Source organism: Serinus canaria, chromosome 6, assembly GCF_022539315.1.
Source record: "Serinus canaria isolate serCan28SL12 chromosome 6, serCan2020, whole genome shotgun sequence".
NCBI classification, from domain to species: Eukaryota; Metazoa; Chordata; class Aves; order Passeriformes; family Fringillidae; genus Serinus; species Serinus canaria.
The window spans coordinates 21,288,835-21,306,370 of NC_066320.1; the positions used below are offsets into that span (position 1 = coordinate 21,288,835).

At 61.0% G+C, this 17,536-nt stretch overlaps 4 protein-coding genes across 5 annotated transcripts; 2 read left to right on the forward strand and 2 right to left on the reverse strand.

Moving 5' to 3' along the window:
* The first annotated feature begins 1,585 nt into the window (after positions 1 to 1,585).
* Positions 1,586 to 5,753, forward strand: SFRP5 (secreted frizzled related protein 5). Its single transcript, XM_009087261.4, has 3 exons — positions 1,586 to 2,127; positions 2,829 to 2,906; positions 3,321 to 5,753. Exons 1-3 carry the CDS (start codon positions 1,596 to 1,598, stop codon positions 3,659 to 3,661), a joined length of 951 nt encoding a protein of 316 aa, XP_009085509.2. The 5' UTR covers positions 1,586 to 1,595; the 3' UTR covers positions 3,662 to 5,753.
* A 1,015-nt stretch (positions 5,754 to 6,768) lies between these two features.
* ZFYVE27 (zinc finger FYVE-type containing 27) lies at positions 6,769 to 11,768 on the reverse strand. The gene is made up of 11 exons (XM_030241290.2): positions 11,475 to 11,768; positions 11,325 to 11,395; positions 11,068 to 11,254; positions 10,804 to 10,899; positions 10,502 to 10,614; positions 9,646 to 9,776; positions 9,213 to 9,284; positions 8,710 to 8,854; positions 8,357 to 8,403; positions 7,797 to 7,878; positions 6,769 to 7,585 (listed from the first exon to the last, which is right to left on the reverse strand). The coding sequence occupies exons 1-11, from the start codon at positions 11,669 to 11,671 to the stop codon at positions 7,521 to 7,523; spliced, it is 1,206 nt and encodes a 401-aa protein (XP_030097150.2). The 5' UTR covers positions 11,672 to 11,768; the 3' UTR covers positions 6,769 to 7,520.
* A 1,355-nt stretch (positions 11,769 to 13,123) lies between these two features.
* On the reverse strand, positions 13,124 to 15,579 carry MARVELD1 (MARVEL domain containing 1). Its single transcript, XM_030241177.2, has one exon. It carries the CDS (start codon positions 15,568 to 15,570, stop codon positions 15,043 to 15,045), a length of 528 nt encoding a protein of 175 aa, XP_030097037.2. The 5' UTR covers positions 15,571 to 15,579; the 3' UTR covers positions 13,124 to 15,042.
* A 572-nt stretch (positions 15,580 to 16,151) lies between these two features.
* AVPI1 (arginine vasopressin induced 1) lies at positions 16,152 to 17,064 on the forward strand. Of its 2 annotated transcripts, XM_050976112.1 has the most exons (3): positions 16,152 to 16,242; positions 16,528 to 16,831; positions 16,912 to 17,064. In XM_050976112.1, the coding sequence occupies exons 1-3, from the start codon at positions 16,152 to 16,154 to the stop codon at positions 16,967 to 16,969; spliced, it is 453 nt and encodes a 150-aa protein (XP_050832069.1). In that variant the 3' UTR covers positions 16,970 to 17,064. The 2 variants fall into 2 exon arrangements, with proteins under 2 accessions (XP_050832069.1, XP_009085908.2); XM_009087660.3 differs by having other exon boundaries at positions 16,152 to 16,831.
* The last annotated feature ends 472 nt before the right edge of the window (positions 17,065 to 17,536 follow it).

A 17,536-nucleotide genomic window follows, 5' to 3' on the forward strand; every position in this document is an offset into this window, starting at 1 on the left:
GACAGTGTTGGCAGTGCCACAGGAACAGCCTAGGGACATGGCACATCCCCGACTGTGCTCAGCATCGGCACTCTGGCAGCTCCACCCTGCTCACCCCGCCTCCCTCTGCCTCTGCTCCCAGGCCTCACCAGCCCCTTCCCAGCCCAGCTCCCATGGCAATTACACCCTGCCCAAGCCCATCCATCACGGATTAGCTATTTTCTATCAGCATTTATCTCCAGACAATCTTACTCCTGCCGTGACAGCCTGATGCCTCGATCACCCTCCCTCCTGCTACCAGGCAGCCCTGATAAGAGGCTGCTGTATCTTATCGGGCTCCCCGGCAGTTACACATTAATGGTGCCATCTCCGGGGCGAGGTGGGATGAACCCAGCCCACCCTCGGGCAGGAAGCAAGCAGCACTGGGTGATGCAGTGATGGCTGCTGCGCACAGAGGGCATGGGTAGGGCGGGCAGGCTACAGGGAAGGGCAGGTTGTGCAGCTGAGGTTCCTAGCATTGCCCCAAAGCAGATGTACCCCACCACGGTTGGTGGGACAGTCCCTGCCCCCAGCCCAGGGCAAAGAGCAGCTGCTATCACTGCCTGCACTGGACTGTTTGCTCTCTCGCCCATTAACAGAGCTGCCTTATCCGGTGGGCAGGGGCCAGCAGCAGCCCAAAGCCCGCTGGCCAGGCAGGGGCATCGATCATGGGAAAGGGAGGGGTGCCCCAGATAACCCCTGCAGACAAATGGGTTTCTAACGGGGTCTTAAGCCTTGCACCCCCCATCTCCAAGGGAATGGGGGAATGTCATCCAGGCAGGACCCTCACGTCACTTGGGCTCTAGCTCTGCCCACAACCTGAGCACTGGCAGAGCCTGGGTGCAAGCCCTTTGCTGGAAGGTGTAATCCCAGCTATCCTGTGCCAGCAGACCATGCACTGCCCAAGATGCATGCTGGCAGAACCATCCATGAGGAATAAGGACCCCGTGCCCATGGCATTGCCTCTTTGATGGCACACCTGTCACCTGGGTACAGGAGCCCTCCCAGGGCTGTAGCATGAAGCTGCTGGGATGTCCTCTTCCTTAAACCCCAGCACCCCAAGCATATTGTCTTGGGAGAAGAGAGTGGGGAGTGGGGTGGCACAGGGTAGGAGGCAGGGTCCCCTGCCCCATGGCAGAATATGCCTCTGGGGTGCCAGGTGGGATGGGGGCAGTGGGATGGGACTGGTGAATAATGGGGGCAGCTGGTGGCCATAACACCTTGCCACGGGACAGGCGAGCCAGCCCTTCTAGAAGGCATCGGCCTGGGGACACATAGAGCCAGGGTGGATTGGGGGGGGCTGCACGCAGGGGGGCTCCCTGGGAGAGGGGCATTGGAGCGCCATGTGCTGGGAAGGGAGGGAGGGAGGGAAGTGGCAGCGGTGCAAGCAGACTAGGGGGTGGCGGGGGCCAGCCCCGGGGGGCCCGGCAGGCAGAGCAGATTGGCTGCCGGCGAGGTCTCCAACCTCCTTAGAAAGGGCAGCGAGCGTGGGAGGCGCTAAGGGAGCAGGCAGGGTGCCGAGCCACGCTCCCGTCCCGCTCGGCAGCCGCGGCCGGAGCGGCAGGCGCGCAGCGGCGATGCCGCAGGCGGGCATCCACCCGGGCTCCCGGGGCACAGCGCTGCTGGCCCTGTCGCTGGTGCTGGCAGGGTCCCTGGGCGGCGGGCAGCACTACGACTACTACGGGTGGCAGCCCGAGAGCCTGCCCCACGGGCGCTTCTACGGGCGGGAGCCGCAGTGCCTCGACATCCCGGCCGACATGCAGCTCTGTCGCGACGTGGGCTACAAGCGCATGCGGCTGCCCAACCTGCTGGAGCACGAGACCATGGCCGAAGCCAAGCAGCAGGCCGGCAGCTGGGTGCCCCTGCTCGCCAAGCAGTGCCACACCGACACCCAGCTCTTCCTCTGCTCCCTCTTCGCCCCTGTCTGCCTCGACCGGCCCGTCTACCCCTGCCGCTCCCTCTGTGAGGTGGTACGTGACTCCTGTGCCCCCGTCATGGAGTCCTACGGCTTCCCCTGGCCTGAGATGCTGCACTGTGGCAAGTTCCCCTCTGACCACGAGCTCTGCATCGCCGTCCAGTTTGGGAACAGTAAAGCCACGCCGCCGCCAGGTAAGTGGGACGGGTACCGTAATGGGCTGGGAATGCATGCGGAGCCGCTGCACAGCCATCCCTTCACACCTCAAAGCACAGCCCAGGACACCGGTGTTGGCCAAGGACTCTCTGCCTGTAAAGGGCAGGAGCGGGCACAGGATCAGCTTTGTCTGGGCACTCATTGCCCAGGAGCACTGTGCTCCCAGGTGCCTGCACAGAGCTGTCCCGGGATGAGGAAGAACACGGGATAAGTGGGAGCCACTGGCCGATCCACCACAGTGCTGTGTCCCTCTGCCGCCACTGGGTCCCATGTCAGCAGCGAGAGAGCGTGCTGCCCCTGCGGTGTCAGCCCCACACTGCTGCTGCAGGGTGCCTGTCCCCTCGGGCAGGAGAGGGGACATCACCCAAAGGCAGCCTAGGGTCAGGGTCAGGGCTGTGACAGCCTTTAGGCTGGGACAGCCTTTAGGCTGGGACCACCCTTACCTTTGCTGTGCTTCAAAGTGCCAGCATCTGATGGGATGGTGTCCCCATATCTCTTCCCCTCCTGGGGGATGACCCTGGCCAGCAAGGTGCTCTGTGCCTCTCTGCATCACCCCAGCACAGCTACCTAGGGATCGGAGGAGCTGCTGGGGCTCTCCCAAGCGTGTTCCCGAGGAGCTGGCCCTGGTGACAAGTACCAGCAGCATGAAACTGTGACAGTAACTGGTCTCTCACCACAGTGTCCAAGATCTGCACCCAGTGTGAGATGGAGCACAAGGCAGATGGCATGATGGAGCAGATGTGCTCCAGTGACTTTGGTGAGTGCTGGAGTCTCCTTCTCAGCACCCCTGGACAAGGCTCTGCCACCCCTAGGTCTGACAGCTGGGGTGGGAGTTGGCCAGAGGGTGGGGTTGTATGGGGACGGCCCCATGGGAAACCCCTGAGCCATTCCCTTGGACCCTTCATGCCTGGGATGGGTGCACCACAGGAGAAGACATTGGTGGGAGATAGGGGGAGAAGACATTTGGGAGGGTCACTGGGGCCTCTGCTGGACCCCTCCCCAACAACCCCTTTCCCCTCCCCTCACAGTAACTTCCCCAGAGACCCAGCCCAGGGATAGGCTGCACCCTGTCCTGCACACGTGCCTGCCCAGAGCCTCCCCTCCCCAGCACCTAGCAATGCTCCCTCCCCCAACCTGCCCCTCACAGTGGTGCCCCGCCTGCCCCTCACAGTGGTGAAAATGCGCATCAAGGAGGTGACGGAGGAGAACGGGGAGCGCCGGCTGGTGGCTGCCCAGAAGAAGAAGGTGCTGAAACTGGGCCCGCTGAAGCGCAAGGACACCAAGAAGATGGTGCTGCACATGAGGAACGCAGGTGCCTGCCCCTGCCCCCAGCTCGACAGCCTCAGTGGCAGCTTCCTGGTCATGGGCCGCAAGGTGGGCGGCCGCCTGCTCCTCCTGGCCATCTACCCCTGGCAGAAGCACAACAAGGAGATGAAGTTTGCAGTCAAGTTCATGTTCTCCTACCCTTGCCCGCTCTACCACCCTCTGCTCTATGGGGCTGGGCAGCACTAGGGCTTTTTGCCCACCCTGCCCTTTCCCAGAACTCCTGCACTGGCCCAACATCCCACCCCTGGCTTCTCTGGCTGCACCCCAGGACCTCAGCTCTGCTCACCTCAGCCCCTTTGTTGTGCCCCAGAACCCAGCTGTGCACCTTCAGGATTACCTGCTGCATTTGTGGGAGCCCTGATCCACAGCCAGGACACCTGTTTCCTCCCAAGTGCCCTACTCTGCACCCCTGGGACCCTGTTCTGCTCCAAGGACCCTCACCCCTGTCCAGGAGCTTAGTCTGCACCCCGGACCCTTGTTCTGCATGCTTTTGAGCCCTGGTCTGTACTGGGCACCTTTGTCTACTCCCAGGTTGCCCACCCAGAAACCCAGAGACCCTTGCTTTCATTTAGGATCCCTGCTTGGCCCTCTTGGCTACACCTGGGACCCCTACACCCTGCAGCCATGTCCTTTGTCCAGCTCCCTGAGCAGACCCTCAGCCCCCCCAGTCCCTATTCCAGCCCACCAACACATCCCATGCCCTCACCTGGATTATCTCACCTTCCAGCCAGAGATCCAGCCCAGCCCAGGCAGGTCCCTCTTGCCCCTCTGTTCCCACTGACTGACTCCCTCCAGACCAAGTGCCCAGAGCTGCACAAACCTTTCCTGGGCTCCCCCACTCCCCATAGCACGTGGCTCAGTGTGTGAGGGGGGGGTCAACCTCCAAGTCCCCCAGACCAGCCCTGCTGCATCCCTTGCACACACCCTGCTGTGACCCAGCCCACACACCCCTTGCCCATCAATGGCACAGTAAATTATTCCAGCTCAGAGAAGTCTGTGTGCCACTCACTGCAGCTCAAGGGTAAGAGCCCCTCGGAGCTCCCTCAGGGGCCCCAGAAGAATGGGAGGAGGGTCCCAGTCCTGCCCACTGAGTGAGGCAGTCTGAGGGAGTGAGGTCACCTCAGGATCTGGCTCTAGCCCCACTCCAGGTGCTGTGCCCAGAGCCTGAACCTGGGCAGTCCAGACAAGCCAGGGGATTCAGCTCCTAATGGCCACAGGCATCCCTGGAGACTCAAGCACCCCTGCCACTCCAGGGGTGGCCTGGCAGGGCATTGAGATGGGTAGGATAGGGGGATGGGGCCATCACTGCTGCTGGAGCCCCACAGCTGGGTTTGGCAGTGGTTTCCCAGGGAGGTTTCTTCGACACCCCAGGGGATAAATCCATGGTCTGGGAGCTTACAGCACTTGTGAGAAGCCTGGCACTGAGCATCAAAGGGGGAAGATACTGGACCAGGCAGCCTGCAATCCTGTCCTCCCCACACCATATCGTCTGAAAGTCCTCTTCGCAGCTCACTGCCAGCCCTGCTTGGCTGCCAGACCTCCCACGCCACAACCTCCAGCCTCCGCCAAAATGATTCCTAGGGCCACCCACCTGCACTAGCCAGGATGCTCCCAAAAGCGCAAGGAGCAGGGCAGCCCTCAGCCCAGCCCCTCTGATGGCAGCAGGGGCTGTCCCTTAGCTCAGCTGGACTCCCCCAGCTGCCCCCCCAGTCCCAGCTGGCAAGGGGGCAGCTGAGGGACCCTGTCATTCCCACAGAGCAGACTTGTATTCACCTGTCCCAAAGGGTGAGGGGCCCAAGGTGGATGCCAGGACATCCCCCAGTGCCTGGCTGCCTGACACTACTCTCTTTGGAGCTGGCCCGGCCTCAGGGAGCTCTGGGGACAAGGAAATTGAGGCTGCAGGATGTCTGCACCCACCCTCTTCTGGCTGACAAGAGCACTGTGCGCCTGCCCTGCTCTGGGCTGACCTCTTCTCCCTCTGCCCTCCTTGGGCATGGCCTTGGCCCCACTGGTCAGCCTCCCAAGCCCAAATCTCCCACTCTGGCCCCACAGCCAGCCAGGAACATGGGGCAGACAGCCCCTGCCCCAGCCTTGCACCAGAAATTGGCACTCCTCCCTGGCCACTGGGAAAAAAAAAATGGGGAAAAAATTCAAATATTATTAGGTTTGTTCAGAGCTTGACTGCGGAGCACACTTCCATAGGAATAAACACTGTCAACTATGACATTTTTTGCAAAACTTATAAAGCGTAAATAAAACCCCATCTCCAACAGCCTAAGTTTATCTGTAGCCTTCTGTATTCTGTGTCATTAGCATCTTCCCAGAAAGTGTTCAAATGTACATGGCCATGGTGCTCATTGCTCCAAGTGTTTTCTCTAGAAATATAAGTGGCTCCTCTGCCTCCCATTGTCAGCTGACTGAGCAAGCTGACCCCTCACAGCCCCTCACAGCCCAGCAATATCCCATTGCAGACACCCTCACAAACACACCCACAGCACAGGTGCTACACTGCCCTGTCCCCAATGTTACAGCTGCTCCACTGTCGCCACTAACTGCTCAGCCCTCTGCACACCAGTCCCCTGCCCACCCAGCACAAGCCAGACATCCTCATCATCAAATGCCAATTCCAGCTTTTCTCCAAATTTTTATGTTAAGGAGTTTATGAGCCCACAGCCAAGCTAAGTGTTGAGGCTGCCTGCCACATAGGAGCTCCCACACTGGTGGGATGTAGAGCCTGCAACAAGGTCTGGGTTCCAGCAACTTCTCAGACTAGTGGGTGTCACAGCCTGGTGGGCACTGGCCCCCCAGATTCCCTGGCTTGGGGGAAGCTGCAGCTGGCTGGCAGGGACCCAGGCCATGGCTGTTTGCAGCTGCACAGCAGCCAGGGTCACATTCCTGGGATAGCTGGGAGCTTTGCTGTTCACACAAGGAAAGGTCATCCTTGTGCACACAGGCAGCTGGTGGGACCACCACCCGGGGAGGGCAGGGGAAGTAGCAGCCATGGGAGGCAGAGGAAGCTCAGTAGCTCCTGTCAGAGCTGAGGTACTCCCTGGCTCCAGCCCAGCAGGATCCAGCCCTGGCACAGCTGATGGGCAGCTGCACACAGCTCTGAGCAGGGGGCAAACAAGGCTACAGCAGGACAGAAGATGGGAATTCCAGGAAAGCATAGAGAGCTGGTGGCACAGAACACCACTTCTCCAGGAGCACCTGCAGGACAGCAGGGCCAAAGCCACAGAGGCGTCAGAGTGACCTGGGACTGGGACAGCTTTTACTGGTATGACATAAGAGCCAGCTGAGGACAAGAGATTTATTGATCATTCTCTATATGCAATTATATATTAATCTGTAGTAGAAAGCAGCAGTCACTAAGTGCACAGAGCAGCACCAACTCCTGCCTTTTGTCACACTGGAGACCCAGCCACACAGCCCAATCCAAACTCATTCTCTTTCCTCCTCTGGGTTACAGCCAAATTCAGGGTATAAGACTAAACCTGCAGGCGTGAGGCTGAGGAGCACAGGAGTGACTAGCAGAGTCTCAGGTGAGCCAGGATGAAAGACCTAGCTAGTCTAGACCCCAAGGGATGCAGGAGGAGCTCTGAATTGATCCCAAAAATACAGTCACTTATAGCACAGTGCTGGGAAAGGTAGGGACAAAGCCCTGAGGTTATTCTGCCCCACCTGGGAGGCGAAGGCAGAACCACAAGTAGGAAGGATGGCTCTTCCATCACTGAGCCAGGCCAAAGGGCCTGGGCAAGCACGTGGCAGGGCACAGCAAGTGCCAGAGAGCACCCAGGGCTTGGAGCAGCTGCAGGGATGGGGCACAGCCGTAGGCAGTGCTCCACCACAGCAACCCAGATGGTGCATGGCAAGGAAGGCTGGTCCATCCAGCCTGGCGCTGGCAGGAGGAGCACAAGTGCAAGCATCCTCTGGCAGGGGAATGCCATGCTGGGATCCAAACATTCCAGGCTCCCAGTGGCAAGGGTGCCTGCCTGCTGTCCCAGGTGTCAGACAGTGCAGGACACAGGAGCTGGCTGGGCCTGTTTCATCACTTGATGAGCACCTGGTTGCAGAGCGCACACACGAAAACTGTCTCCTTCTGAGCCTCTGGGGCTGGAAAGGAAAGCAAATGTCAGATATGATCCCCCTTTCCCAGCATGGGCTAGGAACCCCAGCCACAGAGCTGCTTTGAGGGCTGCAAAGTCATCACTGCTCTTTCCCAAGCCAGGCTGTGCTGTCTACCCTCCCCAGCAGGGCTGGGGCAAATACCTGGGCAGACAGAACAGAGGGAAGCAAAAGCTCTTCCCTCCACCTTTCAACTCACCCGTGGCTCCCATCACAGCCTTGGGGACTTTGAAGGAACAACACCTGGAGCAGAAGCTGTTCCCACAGTTACTGCAGCTCCGCTGTGGAGAAAGATGGAGGTGAGACCCAGATGTGTATCAGACTAACCCAGGAGTAAGTGAAGGGGGTCAAAAGTCTATACCTCCTTCTGAGAACTGCCCACAGACAATGCCAAGCATTACACACAGGGTTCAGATAAGGAAACAGGTCATTCCCACTAGCAGACCCATGCTCTACTTCACCACAAAGGCCACAGGAAATGGACTAAACGAGGGCACAGAGCAGGTACCTTCTACAATAACACATGCGTTTGGCCTGAGGCAGCTTCCAAAGGAGTAAATGGACAAATGCTGTACAACACAAGGGATCCCTGGTGCCATTAGGCATGTGACAACACCCAGCATTTAGTTGAGGTCATTTGGGCTGTGACCAAGGCCAGACACCTGAGCTGCTGTTTGTGTGTAGAGGGGCAAGCCAGACATGAGCAACACCTCTGCCCCAGGTGCAGACAGCAAGCTGGGGCAGAAGCTGAAGACTCACCCTCTTCTTGAGCACAGAGAAGGTGGCAGCACAGCCCGTGCAGTTCCCTGAAAGAAAGGGAGCAGAGGTCAGGCAGGGGTCCTGCTACCTGGGGCTGCAAGTGGCACAAGAACATCAATAGCTGTTGTAAAGGCTCAGCTCAGAGATGACATTGTTGCACCTTCCCATTCTTGCCCTTCCTAGGAGTGCTGGGACCCTTCTCCCCATGGAGTGGAAAAGGTCACTGGAGGTGCCAGCACAGCCTAGCAAGCACCACACCATCCTCTCCCCTCCCAGTCCTCTGGTCACCACTGGAAGCAGCAAAGACCCCAGGCTGCTGAGCTCCCCCAGGCAGCACCTGCTCCCCAACTCACCGAAGTTGTTGCTGGGGTAGCGCTTGCGCAGGCGCTCGGTCAGGCGGGACACCTTGCTGCGGATCACCTCATTTTTGCTCATAAAACCATTGTCTGGGAGGCTGAGGTCAAAATCTGCTGAGCACTGAGAGCTCTCATCATCCTCCTGCAAAGAGCAGAGCCAGCTGAGCACAGTAGGGTGGCTGGGAGCACACTGAGGGCTGCAGGGCAGCTCACACCAGAGGCAGGGACCCAACAATCTGGGTGCTGCACCTGGAATTTCTACAAGCCACTGGCAAAACAGGCAAAGCTCCAGCTGGGAGGAGATACCACATCCTGGCATGGCAGTACTCACCATGACCAGCAGCTGGTTCTCCTTCTCCCGCAGCATGGGACAGAGAGGAGAGTGAGCACACAGAGTCAGAGGCACCCAGCCCTACAGTCACTCTCTGAGCACCCAGTTTGCCCAACAAGGTCTTTGTTCCTTTCCCTGCAGGCACAGCCCACCCCAACCAGCCTCAAACCTCAATTGCATCTTTGAACTCTTCATCAGGTTCTGCCTCCTCTGCTTCCTCCACACTGCCAGGGGTAAGGTCCTATAAGAGATTCGCAAAGTTAGTCCTGCTGTTCCCCTGCCTCTGTTCAAATGTGGTCCCACATTTCTGGGCAGGTTCCAGGACAATGGATCTGACCCCAGGCAGCCTCACAGATGACACAAGTGTCAGAAGGCGAGGTGAGCCCCTGCCTCCTCAGACCACATCCTTATGTGGGGCAAAAGGTCTGAGCCAAGACCCAGGGCAGAGAGCAGCATCCCAGTAACTCAGGAGCAGTTCACAGGCTTCCAGCAAAGCTGGCAGCTGGGAGAAGTTTGTGTGTAGAGGGGCACAGGCACGGTCAGACCCAAGAGCTGACTCTGCAGCTCACACCCCACAACTACCAGCCCTGCCCCTATCTCACCTCTGCACTGGTGGGGGTGGGGGTCCGATCTGGGGCAGCAGCTGGTGGCAGGGGTTCAGCAGGTTCTGGAGTACTCTCGAGGGGTTTGGAGCCCACACACTGCTCAACGGAGGCCTTGAGCTCCCTTATCACTGGTTAAGAGGGGAATACAGCTGGAGTAGGGTGGCATTTCCCTACTCCCAGCCACATCACACAAAAGCCAACTGCAAGACCTGATCTCCAAGGTTCAAGGTGGGGCACTGACACGTATCATTCACTCACCAGATGTCCTAAGCACTCCTCTGTTCACACATCAATGTTAGGGCAGAAAGGAAGCCCCACCACCACCTGCCTCAGCTCAGGACAGGGAACAGCAGGGGCCAACATCACAGCTCAGACACATCCAACACTCCTCTAGCACGAGCCACAGAAGAGGGCTCCTCTCCCTTCCAATGGCATGTTTTCAAGCCTTTTTATATGCCTGTGTCATATAATGCCACAGGCACTGAATGTGTTTGAAATCCTGAAGAGCAGGGTCAGGGATCAAGAAAGGTGGAGAGGCTCACAGCCTCTCACAGCCTGCATTGACAGACCCTGGTTTGCCACACCACAGAGAAGGAAATGGCACCTGGACTGGAACACAAATCAGGAGAGACTCTCACCTCCAACAGCTGAGCCCCAGGACCATACCACCCACCCTGGGCTGCTGAGCACTACCCCTAGGGCATCATTGCCTTCACAGAGGTGCAGGGTCTGTGGGAGAGCCTGACATGGGACAGTGGGCTCATGTGAGGGAGAGGTCCAGGGAAGGATCCCTAGCTTCAGAGGGCCTTTCCCAACCCATCCCACACAGGGCACTTCCAGACACGTCTCATACCTTGGTAGAACTGGGTGTTGCCCAGAAAGAGGGTGCTATTGAGGATGGCCAGGACCCAGCAAAGGGGCAGCAGGTAGAGGACACAGATAGTGCCCAGTAGCGCCCCATAAAACCTGTGGAAAGTAACAGGATACTGTGGTCAAATAAGAGCAACTCACACAACAGCATAAAACTCCTTCCTTCATCTGGGGTTCCATCTGTTCTCTCCAAGTACCAAACAAATCAAACACAGCACCACAGGCCTGGCTGAGCCCCTCTCCCCACCAAGTCCACCACAGGGTACCTGACCCAGTACTACTCACTGGGAAGAGACAGTGGGGTTCTCCCAGTACAGCACACGGTACACTGCCTCACAGCTGCAGCACATCCCGTTCAGAAACCCCTCCAGCTGGATCAGGCTGCAAATGAGACAGTCACAAAAAACCCCACAAACACACACCCTCGTTCCCCACATTCACACGGCTTACAGCAGCAAAACTGGCAGGAGCCCCCCACAGCCTCCAAGAACCCTTTCTGGCTGCAGAGGCCGCCACAGTTCCAGAGCTGGGGAGGGCCTAGAGACTCACAAGCTCTTGACCTGAGCGATGGCCTCCTGCCGCGAGAGCTGCACCTTGCGCAGATCCTCTCTGCGGATGCTGTGGTACCTCCTGCGCACCAGCTCGGGCTCCGAGGGCCGGGCCCGGCACGTCTCTTGAAGGTAACCCAGCAGGGCCGGCACCGCGACCAGCAGGGCGAGCACTGAGTACCAGGCAGCTGGAAGAGGCGGGACAGCGTCAGCCCCGAGGGTCCGGGAACGGGAGCAGCCCTGACCCCCGAGACGCACCTTGGCCGAGGGTGAGCAGGAGGAAGTTGAGGCCGAGGCAGACCAGGAGAGAGCACACAGGCCGCTGCCACCTGCCGACAGGGGAAAAGGCCAGGGACATGAGACCCAGGAGACGGTCCCGGTCTCGATCCCGGCCCAGCCCGCACCTACCGGAGGAGGGAGCGGACGCCCTCGGCGGCGTCCCGCAGCGGCTCCAGGTAGAGCTCCAGCCGCCGGTAGCTCCGCACTAGCTCCAGCAGGTCGAAAGCAGCGGCGGCCTTGGGCGGCGACGGCTCCGGCGGGGCCTCAGCAGCTCCCGTCGCTCCTTCGGGGCCGCCTGCCGCCCCGTCCCGCTCCACCGCCTGCATGACGGGACCGGGAGCGGGAGCAGAGCGGCCCCGCGCCGCTTGGCCCGACACCGCCGCGCGCCCCCGTGACGCGGCCGGGCGCGCCGTGAGCTCCGCGCGCGGCCAATGGGAGCGCCGGGCTGGCGCGCCGGGCAGCCCCGCCCGCGGGGAACGGGAACGGGCCGGGCTCCGCGCTCCGGGCCCCCCCGGCTCCGCCCGCGCTGCGTGCCAGCCTCCCGGCTGGGGCCTGCGGGCCGGCACGCCCTGGGCGTGAGGCTCGAGGCGGAATCTCGGGGGGCTCGGTCTAGACACGGGGGTCGGTCCCGGCCCGGTCACGATTCGGGTCTGCTCTGGTGTAGGGCTCACTCACAGCCTGGATCCGGTCCCAGTCCAGGGCTGGGCACTGATCCGGGTCTATCCAGGGTCAGGGCTCAGTCTCAGTCTGGGTCTTGGCGTGGCCTGTATCCAGCTGTGTCAGTCACGGTGGATTTGTCCCCATGAGGTTGTTGGCCACCTCTCCCCGAGGAGAGACCAGGGAGCAGCCTCAGACCCTGAGTCCCTGGAGGGGAGCAGCAGGTTCTCCACAGGCCCGTGAGCGTTGCTGGCAGCTCATTTGCTGCCCCTCCATACCCCCAAAGCAGGCCAGCCCTGGGTGCACTGGCACTGTCCTGCTCAGCAGCTTGCAGCCCTGTTTGCACTGCTTGGGGCACCATGGGCTGTCCTAAAAGGTGTTTGCAGTAGAGCAGGGATACTGGCTCCCAGGGATGCTCTGGGGATCCTGGATTTTGTCTGATGTCAAAAGCTGTAACCTTTCTATAACCATATGCTGGCTCATTGACAATGAGGGTACGGTGCTGCTGCCGACCGCCTGGAGCCTCTGATGAACAGGGCATGTGTCCTACAGGCAGAAGGCTGGGACCCAGTGACACCCCAGCTGCAGGTCCAGGTCCCAGACTCAACTCTGTCCCAAGAGTGTGTTCCAGAGCTGCAGCCAGTCCAGGGAGACGCAGGCAGCCCTCCATTGGCCCCTGACCCACCAAGGGCTAGTCAGTGTGTACATGACCGCCCAGCAGTGCCCTGGGCAGACAGAGGGCCCTTTCAGCACAGAGTGACAAAGCCCTTAGGAATGCAGCTACATCCTGTCCTCAGTACATCCCATAGCCAAAGCGCTGGGACTTGGACTCCCTCTGCTCTGTCTGGAGCACCATGTGAGCATCAGGCTCACATGCAGCAGGGCCAGGGACAACTCCTGTCCCCAAGGGCAGAGGCTTAAGCCTCTCTAGCAGGAGCAGTGGCTCAGCATGAAGAAGCCTGCATATGACCTCAGAGCACCCCAGGACTTCATGACTATGGCCAGAGACTCCAAGCAGAGAGGCCTCAGGGTGCAGGGCTATGCAGGGTGCAGGGTGTGATCTCAGCTCAGATCTCATACCCAGCAGGTTCCAGCCCCAGCACAAAGCCCCAGACACCCAGTGAGCGCCAATATTGCTTTATTTGGAAGGTGAATCCATTGGCACCTGAAAGGAGGCTGTAGGAGGATAGAGCTGGTGTGACAGACAGGGCTGCAGAAAGCCAGGGGAAGGCACTTGTGGTGGCAGAAGCACCGAGGGCATTTTGGACAGCCTGGGCCAAGGGCTGCACCAGAGTAAGGCAGAGGGAGGCGGTGTCAGGGACCAGCCTTGACACAGGGCACAGACAGCATGTCCTACCCAAGGAAGGGGTACATGGCCTGGGGCTTGGCAGGGGGCCCCTGAGCATGATCGGGTATGCATTGGGACAGCACATCATAATGGAAGTGGTGTCCCAGTACCAATCCCAGACCCCTTCAAGGCCCCAGGGGAATCATGGCTGCTGCTCTCCACCTCAAAAAAGGTGCCAGGGAACTCCAGGCAATAGGCAGCTGTGGCCAGCTGCTGGGGACACCCATCTCACTGATCTAAGTCTACACAGAGAATGGAGCAGACCCTCACTTGAACCAGGAGCAATAGAGATCTGCCTCCAGGCAGGGTGAGGAGGGCTTGTGGCAGAGCAGCCCTGGTGTGGCACTGCTCCAAAAATTCTGTCTCTGGTTGCCCATTTCTCTAGTCAGCCCTACATGACATCGTCAGGGCTTGGCACCTGGTGGGATCTGGAGGCTGGTCCAGGGCTGGGCTGGCTCCAGTGCCAGTGTCCTCTTCTCTTCTCCAAGACAGGTTGTGCTCCCACAAAGCCTGGTCCCAGCTCCCCTATGGCCAGAGGGCCAGCACAGCCTAGCACTGCCATGCTGCGATGCTCACCCTTCCCCTCCACCTCACCACAGTCTCCAGGCACTGCCCTGTCCCAGAGAGTCCAGAGATGAAGATTTTCCAGGATGATAAACCAAGTGTAGCAGAGACAGGCAGGGCTGCAGGCTGGTCTCCAGAACCATCAGCGAGGCTGTTTCTGTCCCTTTTGGAGTAGTCTGGCCCCGGGGCTGGTTCAGTGGCTCTGGGTGGCTTGGGGCCACAAACCTCTCTGCAGGGACAGCAGGAGGAGAGAACAACCCCATGACTGGCTCCCCTCAACCTCTGGGGCACCTGGCCCCATCCCAGGACTGCACAAACTCCAGGGCTGGAGGAATTTACCCCCTGCCCAGGGTCACAGAACAGGTTACGGCTCCACTTGTCCTTCCCCTCCCTCCACAGCAATGGAGGCCTTGCTGCCCTGCTCAATCTCCAGACTGGACTGGGGATGATGCTGGATCTGGCTTTGCAGTACCTGGGTCTTCACACCCCTCGAGTGCAGGGCAGTAAGGCACTGAGCCCTTTGGGGCTCCAATAAGATATAGGATGTTTTCAAGCCAGACAAAGGAAGGGCCCAGGCTGGGGAAGCCAAGTTCAGAGCTTCCCTTAGGGAATTGTGGAGGCACCATGCAGCTGGAATGGCAAGATGGGGCTGCCCGCAGGTCAGGGGGGTTTATGCCCATCCAACTCGACTAGGCACTGCTGCCCCCAGCTCAGCTTCCCCTAGCCAGTCCCCCCTCTACCCCAGGAAAAAGTCAGCACCCACCTGAGCATGCAGCATCTGCAAGACCAGGGGCAGGGAATTTTGGCTTGAGTCCTAGGGGGGACTCCCAAAGATTGGCATCCCTCTTAGGGGCTCTCCATTTGGGTCCTTCCACTTGCAGTAGCCTACGTCTGTCCAGGGCTGGGAGAAGGGCCTGTGAAGTGGCTGGGTGTCCACGCTGTCTCGGTGCGCTGCAGGGGAAGCCGTGCTTGGCGAAGGCCTCTGTCTGTCCATCTGTCTGTGCAGGAGTCTCTGGAGGAATTGCAGTGCAGTCAGCCAGGAGGGGATTGGGTGGCAGGGTCATTTCATCCCAAAGACAGGCTGTGTTCTGTCTGCGGCTGAGAAGGGGAGCCAAGTGGCACAGGATGTCAGATGATATCTCGCTGGTCCTGGCAACGCCGCAACAGGCAATAGAGCCCGGAGAAGAGGTACAGGCAGGCAGTGATGCCCCCGCAGATGGAGGCGCTCAGGTAGGCACTGTACAGGCAGTGCTGGCTGTAGCCCGGCAGGTTGCAAAAGCTTCTCTGCTTGGCCTTGTGACCCATGATGCCAGTGGCAGCTGCGTAGAGCCCCACACCCAGTGCCAGGTCGTGCACCAGGTTGGTGAGGAGCCAGCGGGAGCCCAACCAGGGCACCAGCTCCCAGCGCCCCAACAGGCTCAGCCCGAAGAGGGCCAGGGTGACGAGCCAGATGAGGACAGCGGCAAACAGAGCGAAGTGGGCCGCCCCCTCGTACTTATGAGCAGCTACCGTCACCCAGAAGGCAGCGCCCAGAGCCAGTTGCCCCAGGCGTAGAAGGCCCAGCGGGCTCCGCAGGTAGGCGCGATGGAGGCTGAGAGAGCCGCGGGCCGGCGGCCCCGGGGGCGGCGGCACTGTCGGGGGAGCCGTGCGGGCCATGGCGCGGCCCTGCCTACTCCGGCGCGGCTCGGGCGGGACTCAGGGCCCCGGCAGCGACTTCCTCCCTGGCTGTTGCCAAACATCTGGCACTTAGCGGTCCTCCCCGCGCGGGGCCTCTCTCCTCCCCGCTCCGCCTCCGCGCCCCGCCGCACCTCCCGCCGGCCCATCGGACACCCGAGGGCCGCCGCGGATGCGCCGTCGGGCAGGGACCGCCGCGCCCCTCCCGTCCCGCTGCCGCCGGGGCGGGCCACAACGCAGTGCGCGAGGGGGGGCGGGACGACGTGGGAGACGGCGACCGATACCGGCGGCGGGACCCAGGGACAGCGCACCGGGACCCCGTGCGGCGGCTGGCCGGGGGCGCGCGCCGGGGTTCCCCTTACGTCATCCGGGATTCCCTTCGGAGTGCCGAGCGGCGTGGCCCCGCCCAGGGGCGAGGCCTCGCATCCCGCCCGTGACGTCATCTGCGCCACGTGGCCTCCAAGCAAAGCGGGGCAGCCGCGCCCCTCGGAGCCGATTGGTCGCTGAAGCGGGAGACGGGCGGGGATTGGTGAGGGGGCGGGGCCGGCACAGCGGGTGAATGAATGGGGCGCGCGGCTGTGGCGGGACCCCGGCGCGGTGGCGCGAAGCGGGTCCGGGAACGCAGCGGGCACCAGGCGGAGCCGCCACCGCCAGGTCTGTGCGAGGGGCCGGGGGGTTCGGGGCAGCGTCGGAGTGAAAGTGGGTCACGGCGGGGCCCAACGCCGCGGGCAGGGCGGGACCGGACTTGCGTGCCCCGGCCCGAGCCGGGGCGTCTCCCGCGTTCCCGGGCGGCCACGCCTGTGCGGCTGGCCCCCTGCCCGGCATCCCGGACCGCCCTTAACCCGACCGGTCCCGTTCCTCACTGGGCATCCGCGCCGGATTCCTGGGGAGGCGGGCCGGACCGGGCGGCGAGACCGGAGCCTGACGCCGACTATTCAGTGCCCGCAGTGGCCAGGGCCATGGGCACTCCGGCCTCGGTGGTGAGCGACTCTCCGGGGCGGGCGGCGCCCGCAGCCCGCGCCCGTAAGCGGGCCTCGGCCAACATCTTCCAGGGCGTGGGGCTGCGAGAGCTGCGGAGCCTGTTCCGGAGCGGCGGGGCCGAGCGGCCCGAGGAGCGCGCCCGCCTCGTCTGGCGGTACGCGGGCCAGCGGCGCATGGCGCGGGCCCTGCGGCGACTTCGGCGACAGCGAACAGCCCAGCCCGGCGGTGTGATGGCCGGGCTACGGCGCTTCGAACACCTTCGGTAGGTACGGGTCGCGGAGGCGGGGCAACTGGGGGAAGTGCGGCCGGGCCACGCCGCTGACACACACCTCTTGCCCCTAGGATCGCAGAGAAGCTGGAGGGTGACTGCGGGGCCAAGACGGGCTCGGGGTCCGTGTAGCAGCGCTGAGCGGCTGGGCCGTGGCGAGCAGCCTTCCAAGAACCCTAAGTGTACTGGGCAGGGTGCAATGAATGGTTAATAAAGGGTGGACAGTGGTAGCTGGGTGAGGCTCGGGTTGTGTCCTGCCCATCCGTGAGTGGCAGAACCATTGTCCAGGCTGTTGTACAGCATCTAGTGCAAGGGCAACAGCCCCACACCACGGGTGAGGTTGGAACAGATCTGTGGGTCATCTGTTCCAGCCTCCTGGCTTAAGCAGGGTCATCCTAGAGCAGATGTTACAGGATCGCATCCAGATGGTTCCTGAGTATCTCTTCTGAGGCAGACTCGGCAGCCTCTCTGGGCAGTCTGTTCCAGTGCACAGTCACATAGTAAATGCCCTGGCACAGGCACAGGGATGACTGAAGAAAAAGCTACATGCTGCCTTTCATGAGAAGGAACACTAGGAAGGGAGAATAGAGATTCTCCAGGGAAAGATTTCTCTGCTGGAAGACCAGCTGGCCAAGCTGGAAGAGTGTAGCTCTCAGGAGAACTGAGAAGTCATGGGGGATATTCTGAAGCTGAAGCAGG